At 40.1% G+C, this 18,282-nt stretch overlaps 2 protein-coding genes across 7 annotated transcripts in view; one reads left to right on the top strand and one right to left on the bottom strand.

Annotated features, from left to right (window-relative positions):
- LOC110505938 (RING finger protein 145) overlaps window positions 1-16,562 on the bottom strand; it is a 36,037-nt gene extending 19,475 nt beyond the window's left edge. For 2 of the 4 annotated variants that reach the window (XM_090221470.1, XM_090221473.1), the window contains exons 1-7: window positions 16,380-16,562; window positions 15,614-15,918; window positions 14,081-14,189; window positions 13,358-13,449; window positions 12,740-12,981; window positions 10,977-11,152; window positions 1,885-2,025 (exon numbers count right to left, since the gene is read on the bottom strand). In XM_090221470.1, coding sequence (XP_090077596.1) covers window positions 1,885-2,025; window positions 10,977-11,152; window positions 12,740-12,981; window positions 13,358-13,449; window positions 14,081-14,189; window positions 15,614-15,782 — 929 coding nt within the window. In that variant the 5' untranslated portion in view covers window positions 15,783-15,918; window positions 16,380-16,562. Of the gene's footprint in view, window positions 1-1,884; window positions 2,026-10,976; window positions 11,153-12,739; window positions 12,982-13,357; window positions 13,450-14,080; window positions 14,847-15,613; window positions 15,919-16,379 lie in introns of those variants that run through there. The other 2 variants (XM_090221471.1, XM_090221472.1) reach the window with 2 other exon arrangements.
- A 225-nt stretch (window positions 16,563-16,787) lies between these two features.
- cpxm1a (carboxypeptidase X, M14 family member 1a) overlaps window positions 16,788-18,282 on the top strand; it is a 37,483-nt gene continuing 35,988 nt past the window's right edge. Inside the window, exon 1 of one of the 3 annotated variants that reach the window (XM_090221466.1) lies at window positions 16,788-17,182. In XM_090221466.1, coding sequence (XP_090077592.1) covers window positions 16,882-17,182 — 301 coding nt within the window. In that variant the 5' untranslated portion in view covers window positions 16,788-16,881. The remainder of the gene's footprint in view (window positions 17,183-18,282) is intronic. The other 2 variants (XM_090221468.1, XM_090221467.1) reach the window with 2 other exon arrangements.

Raw genomic sequence — 18,282 nt, 5'->3', positions numbered from 1 at the left:
AGTGTTCTATATAGGGTCCTGGTCTACAGTAGTGTTCTATATAGGGTCCTGGTCAACAGTAGTGTTCTATATAGGGTCCTGGTCAACAGTAGTGTTCTATATAGGGTCCTGGTCAACAGTAGTGTTCTATATAGGGTCCTGGTCAACAGTAGTGTTCTATATAGGGTCCTGGTCTACAGTAGTGTTCTATATAGGGTCCTGGTCAACAGTAGTGTTCTATATAGGGTCCTGGTCTACAGTAGTGTTCTATATAGGGAATAGGGTCCTGGTCAACAGTAGTGTTCTATATAGGGTCCTGGTCAACAGTAGTGTTCTATATAGGGTCCTGGTCTACAGTAGTGTTCTATATAGGGAATAGGGTCCTGGTCAACAGCAGTGTTCTATATAGGGTCCTGGTCAACAGTAGTGTTCTATATAGGGAATAGGGTCCTGGTCTACAGTAGTGTACTATATAGGGTCCTGGTCAACAGTAGTGTTCTATATAGGGTCCTGGTCAACAGTAGTGTTCTATATAGGGAATAGGGTCCTGGTCTACAGTAGTGTTCTATATAGGGTCCTGGTCTACAGTAGTGTTCTATATAGGGCCCTGGTCAACAGTAGTGTTCTATATAGGGTCCTGGTCAACAGTAGTGTTCTATATAGGGTCCTGGTCTACAGTAGTGTTCTATATAGAGTCCTGGTCAACAGTAGTGTTCTATATAGGGTCCTGGTCAACAGTAGTGTTCTATATAGGGTCCTGGTCTACAGTAGTGTTCTATATAGGGAATAGGGTCCTGGTCAACAGTAGTGTTCTATATAGGGAATAGGGTCCTGGTCAACAGTAGTGTTCTATATAGGGAATAGGGTCCTGGTCAACGGTAGTGTTCTATATAGGGTCCTGGTCTACAGTAGTGTACTATATAGGGAATAGGGTCCTGGTCAACAGTAGTGTTCTATATAGGGAATAGGGTCCTGGTCAACAGTAGTGTTCTATATAGGGAATAGGGTCCTGGTCAACAGTAGTGTACTATATAGGGAATAGGGTCCTGGTCAACAGTAGTGTACTATATAGGGAATAGGGTCCTGGTCAACAGTAGTGTACTATATAGGGAATAGGGTCCTGGTCAACAGTAGTGTTCTATATAGGGTCCTGGTCAACAGTAGTGTTCTATATAGGGTCCTGGTCAACAGTAGTGTTCTATATAGGGCCCTGGTCAACAGTAGTGTTCTATATAGGGTCCTGGTCTACAGTAGTGTTCTATATAGGGTCCTGGTCTACAGTAGTGTTCTATATAGGGTCCTGGTCTACAGTAGTGTACTATATAGGGAATAGGGTCCTGGTCAACAGTAGTGTTCTATATAGGGAATAGGGTCCTGGTCAACAGTAGTGTTCTATATAGGGTCCTGGTCAACAGTAGTGTTCTATATAGGGAATAGGGTCCTGGTCAACAGTAGTGTTCTATATAGGGTCCTGGTCTACAGTAGTGTTCTATATAGGGTCCTGGTCAACAGTAGTGTTCTATATAGGGTCCTGGTCTACAGTAGTGTAATATATAGGGAATAGGGCCCTGGTCAACAGTAGTGTACTATATAGGGTCCTGGTCTACAGTAGTGTACTATATAGGGAATAGGGCCCTGGTCAACAATATATAGGGAATAGGGCCCTGGTCAACAGTAGTGTTCTATATAGGGAATAGGGTCCTGGTCAACATTAGTGTTCTATATAGGGAATAGGGCCCTGGTCAACAGTAGTGTTCTATATAGGGAATAGGACCCTGGTCAACAGTAGTGTACTATATAGGGAATAGGGCCCTGGTCAACAGTAGTGTTCTATATAGGGAATAGGGTGCCATTTGGGATGTAGTCCTAGACACCTGCCTTGTGTAACCCAACCCCCCAGCCCACCTGTGCATGACGTTGTCATTCTGTACTGCAGTGTAGCCCCCCAGGTAGAACTTGGTGAGGTTGAGCAGCCCCAGGCCCAGGTAAGACACCACCGACGTCAGGCCCAGCAGGGAGTAGGGCGTGACACAGCACTCAGAGACACTGAGGAGAGAACACAGACAGACACAGCACTCAGAGACACTGAGGAGAGAGAGAGGGCGGGCGGGCGGGCGGACGGACAGGCGATGATAATATGTTGATCTTCTTTATCTTCAGAGCCTTCAGAAAGTATTCACACCTTTTTACAAATTTGGTTGTGTTACATAGTGGGATTAAAATGGATTCAATACATAGTGGGATTCAAATGGATTCAATACATAGTGGGATTCAAATGGATTCAATACACAGTGGGATTAAAATGGATTCAAGACACAGTGGGATTAAAATGGATTCAATACACAGTGGGATTAAAATGGATTCAATACATAGTGGGATTAAAATGGATTCAAGACACAGTGGGATTAAAATGGATTCAATACATAGTGGGATTAAAATGGATTCAATACATAGTGGGATTAAAATGGATTCAATACATAGTGGGATTAAAATGGATTCAATACATAGTGGGATTAAAATGGATTCAAGACATAGTGGGATTAAAATGGATTCAATACACAGTGGGATTAAAATGGATTCAAGACACAGTGGGATTAAAATGGATTCAATACATAGTGGGATTAAAATGGATTCAATACACAGTGGGATTAAAATGGATTCAAGACACAGTGGGATTAAAATGGATTCAATACATAGTGGGATTAAAATGGATTCAATATATAGTGGGATTAAAATGGATTCAATACATAGTGGGATTAAAATGGATTCAATATATAGTGGGATTAAAATGGATTCAATACATAGTGGGATTAAAATGGATTCAATACATAGTGGGATTAAAATGGATTCAATACATAGTGGGATTAAAATGGATTCAATACATAGTGGGATTAAAATGGATTCAAGACACAGTGGGATTAAAATGGATTCAATACATAGTGGGATTAAAATGGATTCAATACATAGTGGGATTAAAATGGATTCAATACATAGTGGGATTAAAATGGATTCAATACATAGTGGGATTAAAATGGATTCAATACATAGTGGGATTAAAATGGATTCAATACATAGTGGGATTAAAATGGATTCAAGACATAGTGGGATTAAAATGGATTCAAGACACAGTGGGATTAAAATGGATTCAAGACACAGTGGGATTAAAATGGATTCAATACATAGTGGGATTAAAATGGATTCAATATATAGTGGGATTAAAATGGATTCAATACATAGTGGGATTAAAATGGATTCAATATATAGTGGGATTAAAATGGATTCAATACATAGTGGGATTAAAATGGATTCAATACATAGTGGGATTAAAATGGATTCAATACATAGTGGGATTAAAATGGATTCAATACATAGTGGGATTAAAATGGATTCAAGACACAGTGGGATTAAAATGGATTCAATACATAGTGGGATTAAAATGGATTCAATACATAGTGGGATTAAAATGGATTCAATACATAGTGGGATTAAAATGGATTCAAGACATAGTGGGATTAAAATGGATTCAATACATAGTTGGATTAAAATGGATTCAAGACATAGTTGGATTAAAATGGATTCAAGACATAGTGGGATTAAAATGATTCAAGACACAGTGGGATTAAAATGGATTCAAGACACAGTGGGATTAAAATGGATTCAATACATAGTGGGATTAAAATGGATTCAATACATAGTGGGATTAAAATGGATTCAAGACATAGTGGGATTAAAATGGATTCAATACATAGTGGGATTAAAATGGATTCAAGACACAGTGGGATTAAAATGGATTCAATACATAGTGGGATTAAAATGGATTCAATATATAGTGGGATTAAAATGGATTCAATATATAGTGGGATTAAAATGGATTCAATACATAGTGGGATTAAAATGGATTCAATATATAGTGGGATTAAAATGGATTCAATACATAGTGGGATTAAAATGGATTCAATACATAGTGGGATTAAAATGGATTCAATACATAGTGGGATTAAAATGGATTCAATACATAGTGGGATTAAAATGGATTCAATACATAGTGGGATTAAAATGGATTCAAGACACAGTGGGATTAAAATGGATTCAATACATAGTGGGATTAAAATGGATTCAATACATAGTGGGATTAAAATGGATTCAATACATAGTGGGATTAAAATGGATTCAAGACATAGTGGGATTAAAATGGATTCAATACATAGTTGGATTAAAATGGATTCAAGACATAGTTGGATTAAAATGGATTCAAGACATAGTGGGATTAAAATGATTCAAGACACAGTGGGATTAAAATGGATTCAAGACACAGTGGGATTAAAATGGATTCAATACATAGTGGGATTAAAATGGATTCAATACATAGTGGGATTAAAATGGATTCAATACATAGTGGGATTAAAATGGATTCAATACATAGTGGGATTAAAATGGATTCAATACATAGTTGGATTAAAATGGATTCAAGACATAGTTGGATTAAAATGGATTCAATACATAGTGGGATTAACATGGATTCAAGACATAGTGGGATTAAAATGATTCAAGACACAGTGGGATTAAAATGAATTCAAGACATAGTGGGATTAAAATGGATTCAAGACATAGTGGGATTAAAATGGATTCAATACACAGTGGGATTAAAATGGATTCAAGACACAGTGGGATTAAAATGGATTCAATACATAGTGGGATTAAAATGGATTCAATATATAGTGGGATTAAAATGGATTCAATACATAGTGGGATTAAAATGGATTCAATACATAGTGGGATTAAAATGGATTCAATACATAGTGGGATTAAAATGGATTCAATACATAGTGGGATTAAAATGGATTCAATACATAGTGGGATTAAAATGGATTCAAGACACAGTGGGATTAAAATGGATTCAATATATAGTGGGATTAAAATGGATTCAATACATAGTGGGATTAAAATGGATTCAATATATAGTGGGATTAAAATGGATTCAAGACATAGTGGGATTAAAATGGATTCAAGACATAGTGGGATTAAAATGGATTCAAGACATAGTTGGATTAAAATGGATTCAATACATAGTTGGATTAAAATGGATTCAAGACATAGTTGGATTAAAATGGATTCAAGACATAGTGGGATTAAAATGGATTCAAGGCATACATAGTGGGATTCAAATGGATTCAAGGCATACATAGTGGGATTAAAATGGATTCAAGGCATACATAGTGGGATTAAAATGGATTCAATACATAGTGGGATTCAAATGGATTCAATACACAGTGGGATTAAAATGGATTCAAGACACAGTGGGATTAAAATGGATCTCATTGTCATTTCGTGTCAACGATCTACACAAAATACTCTGTAATGTCAAAGTGGAAGAAAAATTCAAAATTTTCTAAAAGATGAAAAATAAAACACTTTCTTGATGACATAAATGTTCAACCCTGAGTCAATAGATGTTAGAAGCACCTTTGGCAGCGATTACAGCTGTCTCTAAGTCTCTAAGAGCTGTGAGTCTTTCTGGGTAAATCTCTAAAAGCTGTGAGTCTTTCTGGGTAAGTCTCTAAGAGCTGTGAGTCTTTCTAGGTAAATCTCTAAGAGCTGTGAGTCTTTCTAGGTAAATCTCTAAGAGCCGTGAGTCTTTCTAGGTAAGTCTCTAAGAGCTGTGAGACTTTCTGGGTAAGTCTCTAAGAGCTGTGAGTCTTTCTGGGTAAGTATCTAAGAGCTGTGAGTCTTTCTGGGTAAGTCTCTAAGAGCTGTGAGTCTTTCTAGGTAAGTCTCTAAGAGCTGTGAGTCTTTCTGGGTAAGTCTCTAAGAGCTGTGAGTCTTTCTGGGTAAGTCTCTAAGAGCTTTGCACACCTGGAGTGTACAATATTTGCACATGATTAATTTTACAATTCTTTAAGCTCTGTCAAGTTGTTTGTTGATCATTGCTAGACAGCCATTTTCAAGCCGATTTAAACCTGTAACTTTTTGGGGCGACCGGACCAAATGCACATAGAAATGTGTGTTATAGATCAGTCATTCTCATTGAAAGCCAGTCTTAAGAAGCTGTAGATCTGTTCCATGTACGTTATTTCTATGCTTCCCGTTCTTAAATTTAGTTTTCATGTCTTTTACTTTCGGTTTTGTACACCAGCTTCAAAGAGCTGAAAACTAAATATTTTTTGGGGGTTATTGAAAATATATTTCACAACGGTTTAGATGGTACACTGATTCTCTACAACATATTAGTTTATATTTGTCACATAAACTGAAATTAGGACAAACTATTGTTGGAGCAATTTAGTGCATAGTGCATCTCTAAGTCAAAACTGTAACTAGGCCACTAGGGAACATTCAGTGTCGTCTTGGTAAGCGACTCCAGTGTAGATTTGGCCTTGTGTTTTTAGGTTATTGTCCTGCTGAAAGGTGAATTTCTTCTCCCAATGTCTGGTGGAAAGCAGACTGAACCAGGTTTTCCTCCAGAGTTTTTTTTTTTCCCCCTCAGCTTAACTCCAGTATGTTTATGTTTATCCTTAAACTCCCTAGTCAACAAACATGAATGACATCACACTTGCTCAGACCCACACGTTCCCACAATATCAACACCAAATGTTGTTTCTAATAACTTGTAAGACTCTGCCCCATATCACTTCAGATTGTGTTACGTTGTTTCTGTCGCTAGACAGATTTATTTTATTTTTTTATTTCAATAAAAAATCTGTTATGTTATTAATGTTTGTTGAAATGTATGCATGTAAATGTTACATTGTCTATTGTTTTTGTCGATGTATGTTTGTGTTTATTGTAAAAAAATATGAGCAAAAAAAACTCACTAGTCCTTGCCGATGACAAGCACACTCATAACATGATACAGCCACCACCATGCTTGAAAATATAAAGAGTGGTACTCAGTGATGTTGTGTTGGATTTGTTCCCAAACATACAGTACACGCTTTGTATTCATAAAGCCATATGTTTTTCAGTAATACTTTAGTGCCGTGTTGGAAACAGGAAGCATGTTTTGGAATATTGTTATTCTGTACAAGATTAATTATTTTCACTCTGTCATTCAGGTTATCATTGTTGATTAATTATCGTAGCCATTAAACTCTGTAACTGTTTTAAAGTTAACATTTGTCTCATGATGAAATCCCTGAGCGGTTTCCTTCCTCTCCGGCAACTGAGTTAGGAAGGACGCCTGTATCTTTGTAGTGACTGGGTGTATTGATACATCAGCCAGAGTGTAATTAATAACTTCACCATGCTCAAAGGGATATTCAGCCATCTACCAATAGGTGTCCTCCCTCAGTGAGGCATTGTAAAACCTCCCTGGTCTTTGTCGTTGAATCTGTGTTTGAAATCCACTGCTCGACTGAGGTACCTTACAGTCATTCAAAAATCATGTTAAACACTATTATTGCACACAGAGTGAGTCCATGAAACTTATTATGTGACTTGTTGAGCACATTTGTGATTCGTTTCAGGAAACTAGGAGTATGTCGTGGGTCACTACCTCACAGGAGACATTTGAAAGTCAACTTTGAATTTTTTGTTGTTGTCAGAAATGCCTTCTGGAACATTTGAACTTTCATGTGCCTTAACTCACTTGTATGCCATCTGTAAAAACGAATACAAATTTTTAATTACCAGCCTAGTTGTTTTAACCACAGAAAAAGGAAGGAACCTTCCCGCTAGCCATGATTGGCTGAGATAATGGGTGGGCTGGCATTGCCGAGAGATGCGTTCAGATTGGTCTGCCATGTAGCATGCTTCTGTCTTTCTAATGTGGCTTTTTTTTATAAAGATATCACGTAGTAGAACTGCAAAAGTGTTGCTTTCCACTTTCTGGAGGACTGAGTTTTGAAATCAGTGGAATCAGAGTACGATAGCTAAGGAGATGTAGAAATTTCTGCCGTTTGATTGCAAATATGCAGATATGCAGTCGAAAAGAGAACACACAGAAAGTCGTTTTCATTTCAAGTTAACTAGTGATCCCGCATGCGGGAGTGATCCCGCATCGACTGACATTAATTAGCATAACGCAACCGACATAAATATTCCTATTCATGAAAATCACAAATGAAATATATTGAGACAGAGCTTAGCCTTTTGTTAATCACCCTGTCATCTCAGATTTTCAAAATATGCTTTACAGCCAACGCTAGACAAGCATTTGTGTAAGTTTATCGATAGCCTAGCATAGCATTATGCCTTGCTAGCAGCAGGCAACCTTGAAAAAAAAAAAAATCAGAAAAGCAATCAAATGAAATCATTTACCTTTGATGAGCTTCGGATGTTTTCACTCACGAGACTCCCAGATAGATAGCAAATGTTAATTTTTTCCAAAAATATTATTTTTGTAGGCGAAATAGCTCCATTTGTTCTTCACGTTTGGCTGAGAAATCGCCCGGAAATTGTAGTCACGAAAACGGCGAAAAATATTCCAAATTAGCTCCATAATATTGACAGAAACATGGCAAACGTTGTTTATAATCAATCCTCAAGGTGTTTTTCAAATATATATTCGATAATATATCCGTTGGGACAATTAGTTTTTCAGTAGGACCGATTGGAATAATGGCTACCTCTGTATTTTACGCGAGAGTCACTCTGGGAGCCATCAGGTGACCACTTGCGCAATGTAGCCCCCTAAGGGTATTCTTCAACAGAAATGCGTAAAACTACGTCACAATGCTGTAGACACCTTGGGGAATACGTAGAAAGTGTAAGCTGGTTGATAGCCCATTCACAGCTGAATGGGGACGCATTGGAACGCAGCGCTTTCAAAACATGAGGCACTTCCGGATTGGATTTTTCTCAGACTTTCGCCTGCAATATCAGTTCTGTTGGACTCACAGACAATATTTTTACAGTTTTGGAAACTTTAGAGTGTTTTCTATCCTAAGCTGTCAATTATATGCATATTCTAGCATCTTGTTCTGACAAAATATCCCGTTTACTACGAGAACGTTATTTTTCCAAAAATGAAAATACTGCCCCCTAGACACAAAAGGTTAAAGCTAACATTAGCTGACTGGCTCACTAGCTAACATTACCTGTATGATCTGTGTAGTAATATTATTTGTATCTCAGAGCCATTTGCATTGCTAGTTACAGCCTAATGTTACCTAGTTAGCTAACATTGAACCTGTTTTGGTTAGCTACCTACAGATTCATGCAGGGTAGTAACGTTATGAGTTGGGATTATGGTTCATTGTTTAGCTAGCTAGCTACATGTCTAAACAAAAGACTCCACTATGCAAGTAACCATTTCGATAGAATGTTCATGGTGTCATTTGGACAACTGTTGATAGACGTAGCTGGTAAATTCACTCTCGTCTGAGTGCCACAGCGCAGACTAACTGACACATTTATGAACGCTCGACACCCGTTGAATACGGTCAGTGTGGGTAAACGTTGGCAAAAAAAAATGTTTTATTAAATTGTTGCCGGCAGCACAGTTACAAGTCACCAACGCTCTGGATAACATGAAAACAGCCTAACCAGCTCTGCTAGGGAAAGTAAAATGGTCAGAGTGAGGTGTTGTGTCTGGAAGTAGCTAGCAAGTTAGCCAACGTTAGCCAGTTAGCTTGGGTTCTTGACTGCTGTTGTAACTAATCCTCGGCCAGAGCGTCCAGTGTGAGCTCTGAACGCTCCGAGAGCAAAACGCTCTGAATTTACGAACGGACAATCTGACACAGCTCTGGGTTTATGAACGCCCAGAGTGCACTCTGGCACTCCAGATTGAATTTATGAACACACCCGTAGGATAAACCAGCCTTTAGTCTTGGTTGTTTAGTACATGGCATCCGATGTGAATCCTTAAAGAGATGGGTGGGGCTAAAGCTTAAGAGGGTGTGAACAATGCTGAATGGGTGGGGCTAAAGCTTAAGAGGGTGTGAACGATGCTGAATGGGTGGGGCTAAAGCTTAAGAGGGTGTGAACGATGCTGAATGGGTGGGGCTAAAGCTTAAGAGGGTGTGAACGATGCTGAATGGGTGTAGACAAAGAAGAGCTCTCCAGTAGGTGTACCAAAACATTCAAGGGCCATTTTCTCAAAAGTGTGTTTACAAGTTAATCAACTTTCAAAGCAGAATTACTTTCCCATTGTTCCTCAACTGTAGTATATGATATACCATTTTCTAGCTCTCTACTTTTATCCAATGTAAAAAACACAATTTCAAATGTTACTAGATGAGACCGAATCGTGCCAGTCAGTCACATGTTTACTCCTGAACTTATTTAGGCTTTGCCATAACAAAGGAGTTGAATACTTATTGACTCAAGACATTTCAGCTATTCATTAATTTGTAAAAATGTCTAAAAACATAATTCCACTTTGACATTATGGGGCATTGTGGTGACACAACATTTCAATTGAATCCATTTTAAAATTCTGTCTGTAAGATAACAAAATGTAGAAACACTTAAGGGGTATGAATACTTTCTGAAAGCACTGTAGATACACGTACTGGTATCATGGATCTACAGGAGACTCAATACACATTTCTACCCAGAGTATGAGTGGTTGAGTTAGTGTACCAGAGAATTACATGTATCTCTAATGACTGTACCAGTCATGGGAAGTCTATAGAAACCATGGCCCAGAGAGTCTCAGGAGCCAGGCGGTGAATTACCAGTCAGGGGAAGTCTACAGAGACCATGGCCCCGAGTGTTTTAGGAGCCAGGAGGTGAATTACATGCATCTCTAATGACTGTACCAGTCAGGGGAAGTCTACAGAGACCATGGCCCAGAGAGTCTTAGGAGCCAGGAGGTGAATTACCAGTCAGGGGAAGTCCATGGTGGTGGATGTGGAAACGCAGGTTTAAGTGTAGTGTAGTACATGTATCAAAGGGTTGCAGCTTTCCCAAAAAATCCCCGTTGGAGGATTCCTGAATTTCATGCTTATTGCCTTCTGATTCTATGGAATCTTCCAACCAGGATTTCTGGAAAACCTGTGAATCTTGGGAAAGTTAACTGAATTATGTAGCCCTTCGTGTATCTCTATGGAGTGTACCTTGTGAGGAGGAAGAACAGCACCCCCTCATGGTTGCCTGTTGTATTGTTGGTCATGGAGTAAGAACACAGCTGGACCACAAACAGCACAGACCAGAACACACTGAACAACACTGGCACTGCAAACTGATTCCAGAGAGAGATAGTCACCGCTAGGAGTCTATACAGCTCTATCACCTGAGAGAGAGAGACAGAGAGAGAGAGAGAGGAATGACGTGAGTGGGTTAGTCATGTGTGAAAAGAGACGGGTAGATGGTAGACTGGGTTAGTCATGTGTGAACAGAGACGGGTAGATGGTAGACTGGGTTAGTCATGTGTGAACAGAGACGGGTAGATGGTAGACTGGGTTAGTCATGTGTGAACAGAGACGGGTAGATGGTAGACTGGGTTAGTCATGTGTGAACAGAGACGGGTAGATGGTAGACTGGGTTAGTCATGTGTGAACAGAGACGGGTAGATGGTAGACTGGGTTAGTCATGTGTGAACAGAGACGGGTAGATGGTAGACTGGGTTAGTCGTGTGTGAACAGAGACGGGTAGATGGTAGACTGGGTTGGTCATGTGTGAACAGAGACAGGTAGATGGTAGACTGGGTTGGTCATGTGTGAACAGAGACGGGTAGATGGTAGACTGGGTTAGTCATGTGTGAACAGAGACGGGTAGATGGTAGACTGGGTTAGTCATGTGTGAACAGAGACGGGTAGATGGTAGACTGGGTTAGTCATGTGTGAACAGAGACGGGTAGATGGTAGACTGGGTTAGTCATGTGTGAACAGAGACGGGTAGATGGTAGACTGGGTTAGTCGTGTGAACAGAGACGGGTAGATGGTAGACTGGGTTGGTCATGTGTGAACAGAGACGGGTAGATGGTAGACTGGGTTGGTCATGTCTGAACAGAGACGGGTAGATGGTAGACTGGGTTAGTCATGTGTGAACAGAGACGGGTAGATGGTAGACTGGGTTAGTCATGTGTGAACAGAGACGGGTAGATGGTAGACTGGGTTAGTCATGTGTGAACAGAGACGGTTAGATGGTAGACTGGGTTAGTCATGTGTGAACAGACGGGTAGATGGTAGACTGGGTTGGTCATGTGTGAACAGAGAGGGGGGGTTAGAGGGGATATCACTGTGGTGAGGGGGTTAGAGGGGATATCACTGTGGTGAGGGGGTTAGAGGGGATATCACTGTGATGAGGGGGTTAGAGGGGATATCACTGTGGTGAGGGGGTTAGAGGGGATATCACTGTGGTGAGGGGGTTAGAGGGGATATCACTGTGTTGAGGGGGTTAGAGGGGATATCACTGTGTTGAGGGGGTAGAGGGGATATCACTGTGGTGAGGGGGTTAGAGGGGATATCACTGTGGTGAGGGGGTTAGAGGGGATATCACTGTGGTGAGGGGGTTAGAGGGGATATCACTGTGGTGAGGGGGTTAGAGGGGTTATCACTGTGGTGAGGGGGTTAGATGGGAGGGGGTTAGAGGGGATATCACTGTGGTGAGGGGGTTAGAAGGGATATCACTGTGGTGAGGGGGTTAGAGTGGAGGGGGTTAGAGGGGATATCACTGTGGTGAGGGGGTTAGAGGGGATATCACTGTGGTGAGGGGGTTAGATGGGATATCACTGTGGTGAGGGGGTTAGGTGGGAGGGGGTTAGAGGGGATATCACTGTGGTGAGGGGGTTAGAGTGGATATCACTGTGGTGAGGGGGTTAGAGGGGATATCACTGTGGTGAGGGGGTTAGAGTGGAGGGGGTTAGAGGGGATATCACCTCCAGTTGAAGCAGTTCAGAGTAGGCTGCCCTGGCCAGCCGGTACGGCACGAACAGATTGGACAGGAGGAACATGGCCACACCTATTCCAGTCAGGGCCGTGGAGAAGGAGTTGACCAATAGCAGGGTGTTATGGGGCATGGCACAGAGACGGGCCAATAGGGGCAGAAGGTGGGCAGAGAACAGCCACACCTTCCTGGTCTTCATGAGGAAGGCACACAACGTACTCAATATGACCTGACCTACACACACAGGGGCACATAAACACAAACCAACGAGAGAGAGAGAGAGAGAGAGAGAAGAGAAGAGAAGAGAAGAGAAGAGAAGAGAAGAGAAGAGAAGAGAAGAGAAGAGAAGAGAAGAGAAGAGAAGAGAAGAGAAGAGAAGAGAAGAGAAGAGAAGAGAAGAGAAGAGAAGAGAAGAGAAGAGAAGAGAAGAGAAGAGAAGAGAAGAGAAGAGAAGAGAAGAGAAGAGAAGATAAGAGAAGAGAAGAGAGAGAGAGAGAAAGAGAGTTAAAAAAAAAGCTATATTATGGTTTGTACAGAGAGTTGTCATGGACAGTAGCCAGTGATAACTATGGGAAAACAAAGGGATATCGTGCAAGTGTGTGTGACTTACTAGTCAGGGAAGAGACAAAGCGGTTGAAGGCCTGAGAGTCGAGGTACAGGGCTCCGTCATACCCATACTGCACCTCTCCATGGACATAGTCCCTGTGGAAAAAAACACATCAACGGTCACTCACCATGTCAACAAAAGCAAAGGGAAAACCTCTTTCAAATCTGGTTTTATAAAGATAGACCAAAGAGGAAAAACAGTAAATAAGCTTTTATGACCAATTAAGCTCTACTAGCATTCTGGGAAGTGTAGTTGTTCTCAACAGATTGACCCAAGTCGTACAGACTATCATAGAAGATGTCACACTCCGTATAGCTATAGAAAATCTATTTGCATTCTGGGAAGTGTAGTTGTTCTCAACAGATTGACCCAAGTCGTACAGACTATCATAGAAGATGTCACACTCCGTATAGCTATAGAAAATCTATTTGCATTCTGGGAAGTGTAGTTGTTCTCAACAGATTGACCCAAGTCGTACAGACTATCATAGAAGATGTCACACTCCGTATAGCTATAGAAAATCTATTTGCATTCTGGGAAGTGTAGTTGTTCTCATAAGAACTGTGAAGTTATAACAGGAGCGTTAGCTGTTTTAGTACTCAATACATTTTGGGGTTTTGTGACTAACCAGTCTCTCATAATAACAGCCTTAGCTGATTTGATTCTGTGTTGCTGAAATCGATCTGTATGTTTTTTGTGGCAATGTCTGAAAGTGTAGACACTCACTTGGAGATCTGGTGTCCCACGTAAAAGAGCAGAGTGGTGAGGATGTAGAGGTAGAGCTTGATGATGTGTCTCAATGGTAAAAGTAACATCACCACGTTGATCACGTGACCTGGAGGAGGACAGAGACTACAGCACTGATAGTGGTATTCACAGAGCAAAACAACTGGGGTGTATTCACACACACACACACAAAGGCGGGTATAATTTGTGGAACGTTCCAAAAAAACTTTGTAAAATAACAAGGTTGCCGACTAACAACGCATACAAAATAGCATGATCAATTCACCTAGCTAACTAGCTGCCGAATAGGCGTCAACTCACCACCTAGCTAACTAGCTGCCGAATAGGCGTCAACTCACCACGTAGCTTATTCTTAACGTTTGTCCATAGGCTATCAGAGTGAGAAGACATTTTTCGGGAATAAACGGTGACGAGTGGGAAAACTTAATGACATGGCCCACTCTCTACCCCGGTATCTTATTCGGCCGCTATACAACTTTTCCACAGGGTTTTCAACCGTGTTGTTCGTTGGCTACCTTGCTATTTACAACGGTTTTTTTTTGGAACAGATTCATGTTGGAACGTTCCAACAGATTCCAACAGACCCAAGACACACGCAACACAAAAATGTTTGCAACGTAGCTACCATCAGAAAATGTTTCTCAACAAAACTTGAGTTTCTATCGGGCAAATTCAGGTAAGTCCCTCCCTGTTTTGTTCCACTTGCTTCTGTTTGGTTCCTAGTGAATACAGCCCTGGTTTTCCTCTACGGTGAAATGGTGTTTCAGGAAAGACAACACAAATGGTTAAATTCACATTGGAGAAATATGTGATGACATGGTGATGGTTCTGTCCCAAATGGCACCCTATTCCCTATATAGTGCACTACTGTTGACCAGGGCCCTATTCCATATATAGAACACTACTGTTGACCAGGGCCCTATTCCCTATATAGAACACTACTGTTGACCAGGGCCCTATTCCCTATATAGAACACTACTGTTGACCAGGGCCCTATTCCCTATATAGAACACTACTGTTGACCAGGGCCCTATTCCCTATATAGAACACTACTGTTGACCAGGACCCTATATAGAACACTACTGTTGACCAGGACCCTATTCCCTATATAGTGCACTACTGTTGACCAGGGCCATATTCCCTATATAGTGCACTACTGTTGACCAGGGCCGTATTAGTGCACTACCGTTGACCAGGGCCATATTCCCTATATATAGTGCACTACTGTTGACCAGGGCCCTATTCCCTATATAGTGCACTACTGTTGACCAGGGCCATATTCCCTATATAGTGCACTACTGTTGACCAGGGCCATATTCCCTATATATAGTGCACTACTGTTGACCAGGGCCCTATTCCCTATATATTGTGCACTACCGTTGACCAGGGCCATATTCCCTATATATAGTGCACTACTGTTGACCAGGGCCATATTCCCTATATATAGTGCACTACTGTTGACCAGGGACCTATGGTGCCATTTGGGACGTAGCTGACGTGTATGAATGTTACCTAGGTAATAGAGGTTCCAGATAACATATTTGTATTTGAAGAGCATGTCTTCGTTCTTCGCCCTGAGGTGCTCTGTGAAGCTATCAATGTCACATTTATAGAGCAAGTCCAGTACCAGGATGCTTGGCACTCTCAGAACAATGTTGGCGACGTCTTCCAACCGAGGCATCTTGAGATAATTTGTCCCCTTTTGGCGTGGTAGAAAAATGTTTGGTGAGCAGAATACTTTTGTCACATGGTTAGAGAAGAGAGGAAGGTAGATGTCTGTCCATCTGACTGGTCCCTCTTCATGGTCGGTTATTCACCTGCCACACACACACACACACACACACGTCAGGCAATACCATTGACATTTACTGACATGATCAACATCAAAGTTGACAACAACAAAAAACTATCAATATGTCTACCAATGACCGTCGTCCTACTGGTGAAATCTATTAGTTGGCTTAGTTGGCCTTGTTTTCTGCCACAAGTATCCACATTACATAAAGGGACTATTTATATTGAAGGTGCACAACCCGAAGTGACCCCTTGATAGTTAACTGCCTTACGTTATACGTTCCTTAGTAATGACAAGTTTGTCAGCAAACTACATCTCCGTCTATTTATGTCGGCGGACAACAGCTAAACCACAGCATTTAATTGTAGCTAGCTAGAACCAGATGTTATTACAACATGCTAAGACGTTAGCATTGTAGCTAGCTACTTTTGATTCTGATATCACGCTTCTGTCATAGTGGCAACATTTCAAAATAAGTCGTACCGGTTGTAAAACCACGAACGATATCCAACGAAACGCATATGATACTGTAAATGAAGCTAATATCCTTCTTCTGACAGCATATTGTAAATGAAAATTGACAATTATCTAACTAGAGTTGTTATGGTTCTCCAAACAGTCCAGTCGCTTGCGTGGCCATTTCCGGGATAAACGTCATATGCCGATGACGCAGTAGTTTGCTGCCTTGAGATTATGTCAAATGGTTTTTACATTTTTTACCAAATTAGATGTGTCTCTTTCAAAATTAAAAGTCAATCATTGAAATAAAGCTATAATCAAATAAGACAGTCTCCGAAATCGGAATACAATAAAATGCAACAATGCTCTATTTCAAGCGTGTGCTCTCTTTTAAAAAAACTTTATATATAGCCGTACTGTAGGTTTTACGGTAATGTGTGCAGCTTATTGATATATTACGGTTTTATAAATACGGAGCGCTTGTGGGTTTAAGTGGACAGCTCTATGTTTCAAGCACAGAAAGAGAATGGCCAAGATATTGTGCATTTTGTCTGCAATAGTTTTTGTCGTGAAAACTGACGATGTCAGCGAATTTAATGCAACTATCACATCCGTTAACATGACATTGAACTCTACTGTTAACAGAACGATAACTTTTAAGACGCCCGTGTTCTCATTATTATCCACCACCACCACCACAGCCAATAAACCAGTTTTGGGAAAGAAAAATATGCGAAAGAAAAATGCAGATGACAAGCGCATCGATCAAGACGAGGATGGAAAACATGAAACCAAGAATGGCACAGCAGACGCAAAGAAAGAACCTGGTAAATGTATAACCTAGTCCTTTGCAAAGGAATTTATTCTGACATTTACATACGTCAGCATTTAACTGTATGACATTGTGCATGCCATGGAGGGATTTCCTCAACTTTTTTGTTTGTGCACGGATAGATGTTCTCTACTTTAATAATGGTTTATTTAGTTCATACGTTTTTTTTGTGTGCCTCAGTAATTGGTTCTGTATGTGCAGGAGTAACCTAGTAGCCTGTAATTAATGCGTTTAATAAAAGGGGCAGACAAGGCTACAGCGGCAGTCATGTAACAGTCGGTCTAATACTGTCATTCTGCCAGATACACTACTTCCTTTCCTTCTGTATATATATATATATATATATATATATATATATATATATATATATATATACACATTCTTGTTCTTGATATAAACTTTGAAGAAAATAAAGACTTGCCGGTATCACTTAGGCTTATTAAGCTGTAATTGATGTAAAGCATGCATTTCTAGCTAAGTCCTTATAACGTAATAATAATTCATTTGATAATATAATTATAATACTTGTCTAATATAATTATTTAAAGTAACTGCCCAGTGTTTCCAGATTTCAATGAAATAGGACCTATAATCACTTACAATATCAGTGAAATAGTTTTCCTTCCAAAAAAATGTTTAATTAAGTTTGTTAAAAATTAGGTTGTTTTCTATGTTTGAATGGTGTGTGCGGAAACCAGTCATTAAAAATAATAACGTTAATAGATTGCTGATTGTCTCGCGCATCCTCCTCAAGACCGCTGATTGGTCTGTTTATCCTCCCGAGGAGTATTTCCATATGAGGAAATAGCAAGCATTTTTCAAACGTCTGTTTGAGATACAAGTTTGAGGTGGGGTTTTTGAAGTGGTTTTTTTTCTTCTTCTCCAATTTATGCTTTGGCCACAAATACGACTAAGGACGAGTCAACAACATTATTTGGATATGAGTTAACAGAATATTAACTTTTAAACGTGAGATTTTCACAGTGCAGTTACTTTAATAATGTAATAACATAATAATAATCATATAATTACAAACAAAAAAACATAATAATCGCTTGAATACAGACCCTTTGGCACTCCTCCTTACAGGCTGAC

This window comes from Oncorhynchus mykiss, chromosome 25, assembly GCF_057628025.1.
Source record: "Oncorhynchus mykiss isolate SJ-2025 chromosome 25, ASM5762802v1, whole genome shotgun sequence".
NCBI lineage: Eukaryota > Metazoa > Chordata > Actinopteri > Salmoniformes > Salmonidae > Oncorhynchus > Oncorhynchus mykiss.
Note: the sequence above shows the minus strand (reverse complement) of the source record. Positions and strands in the feature narration are given on the sequence as shown.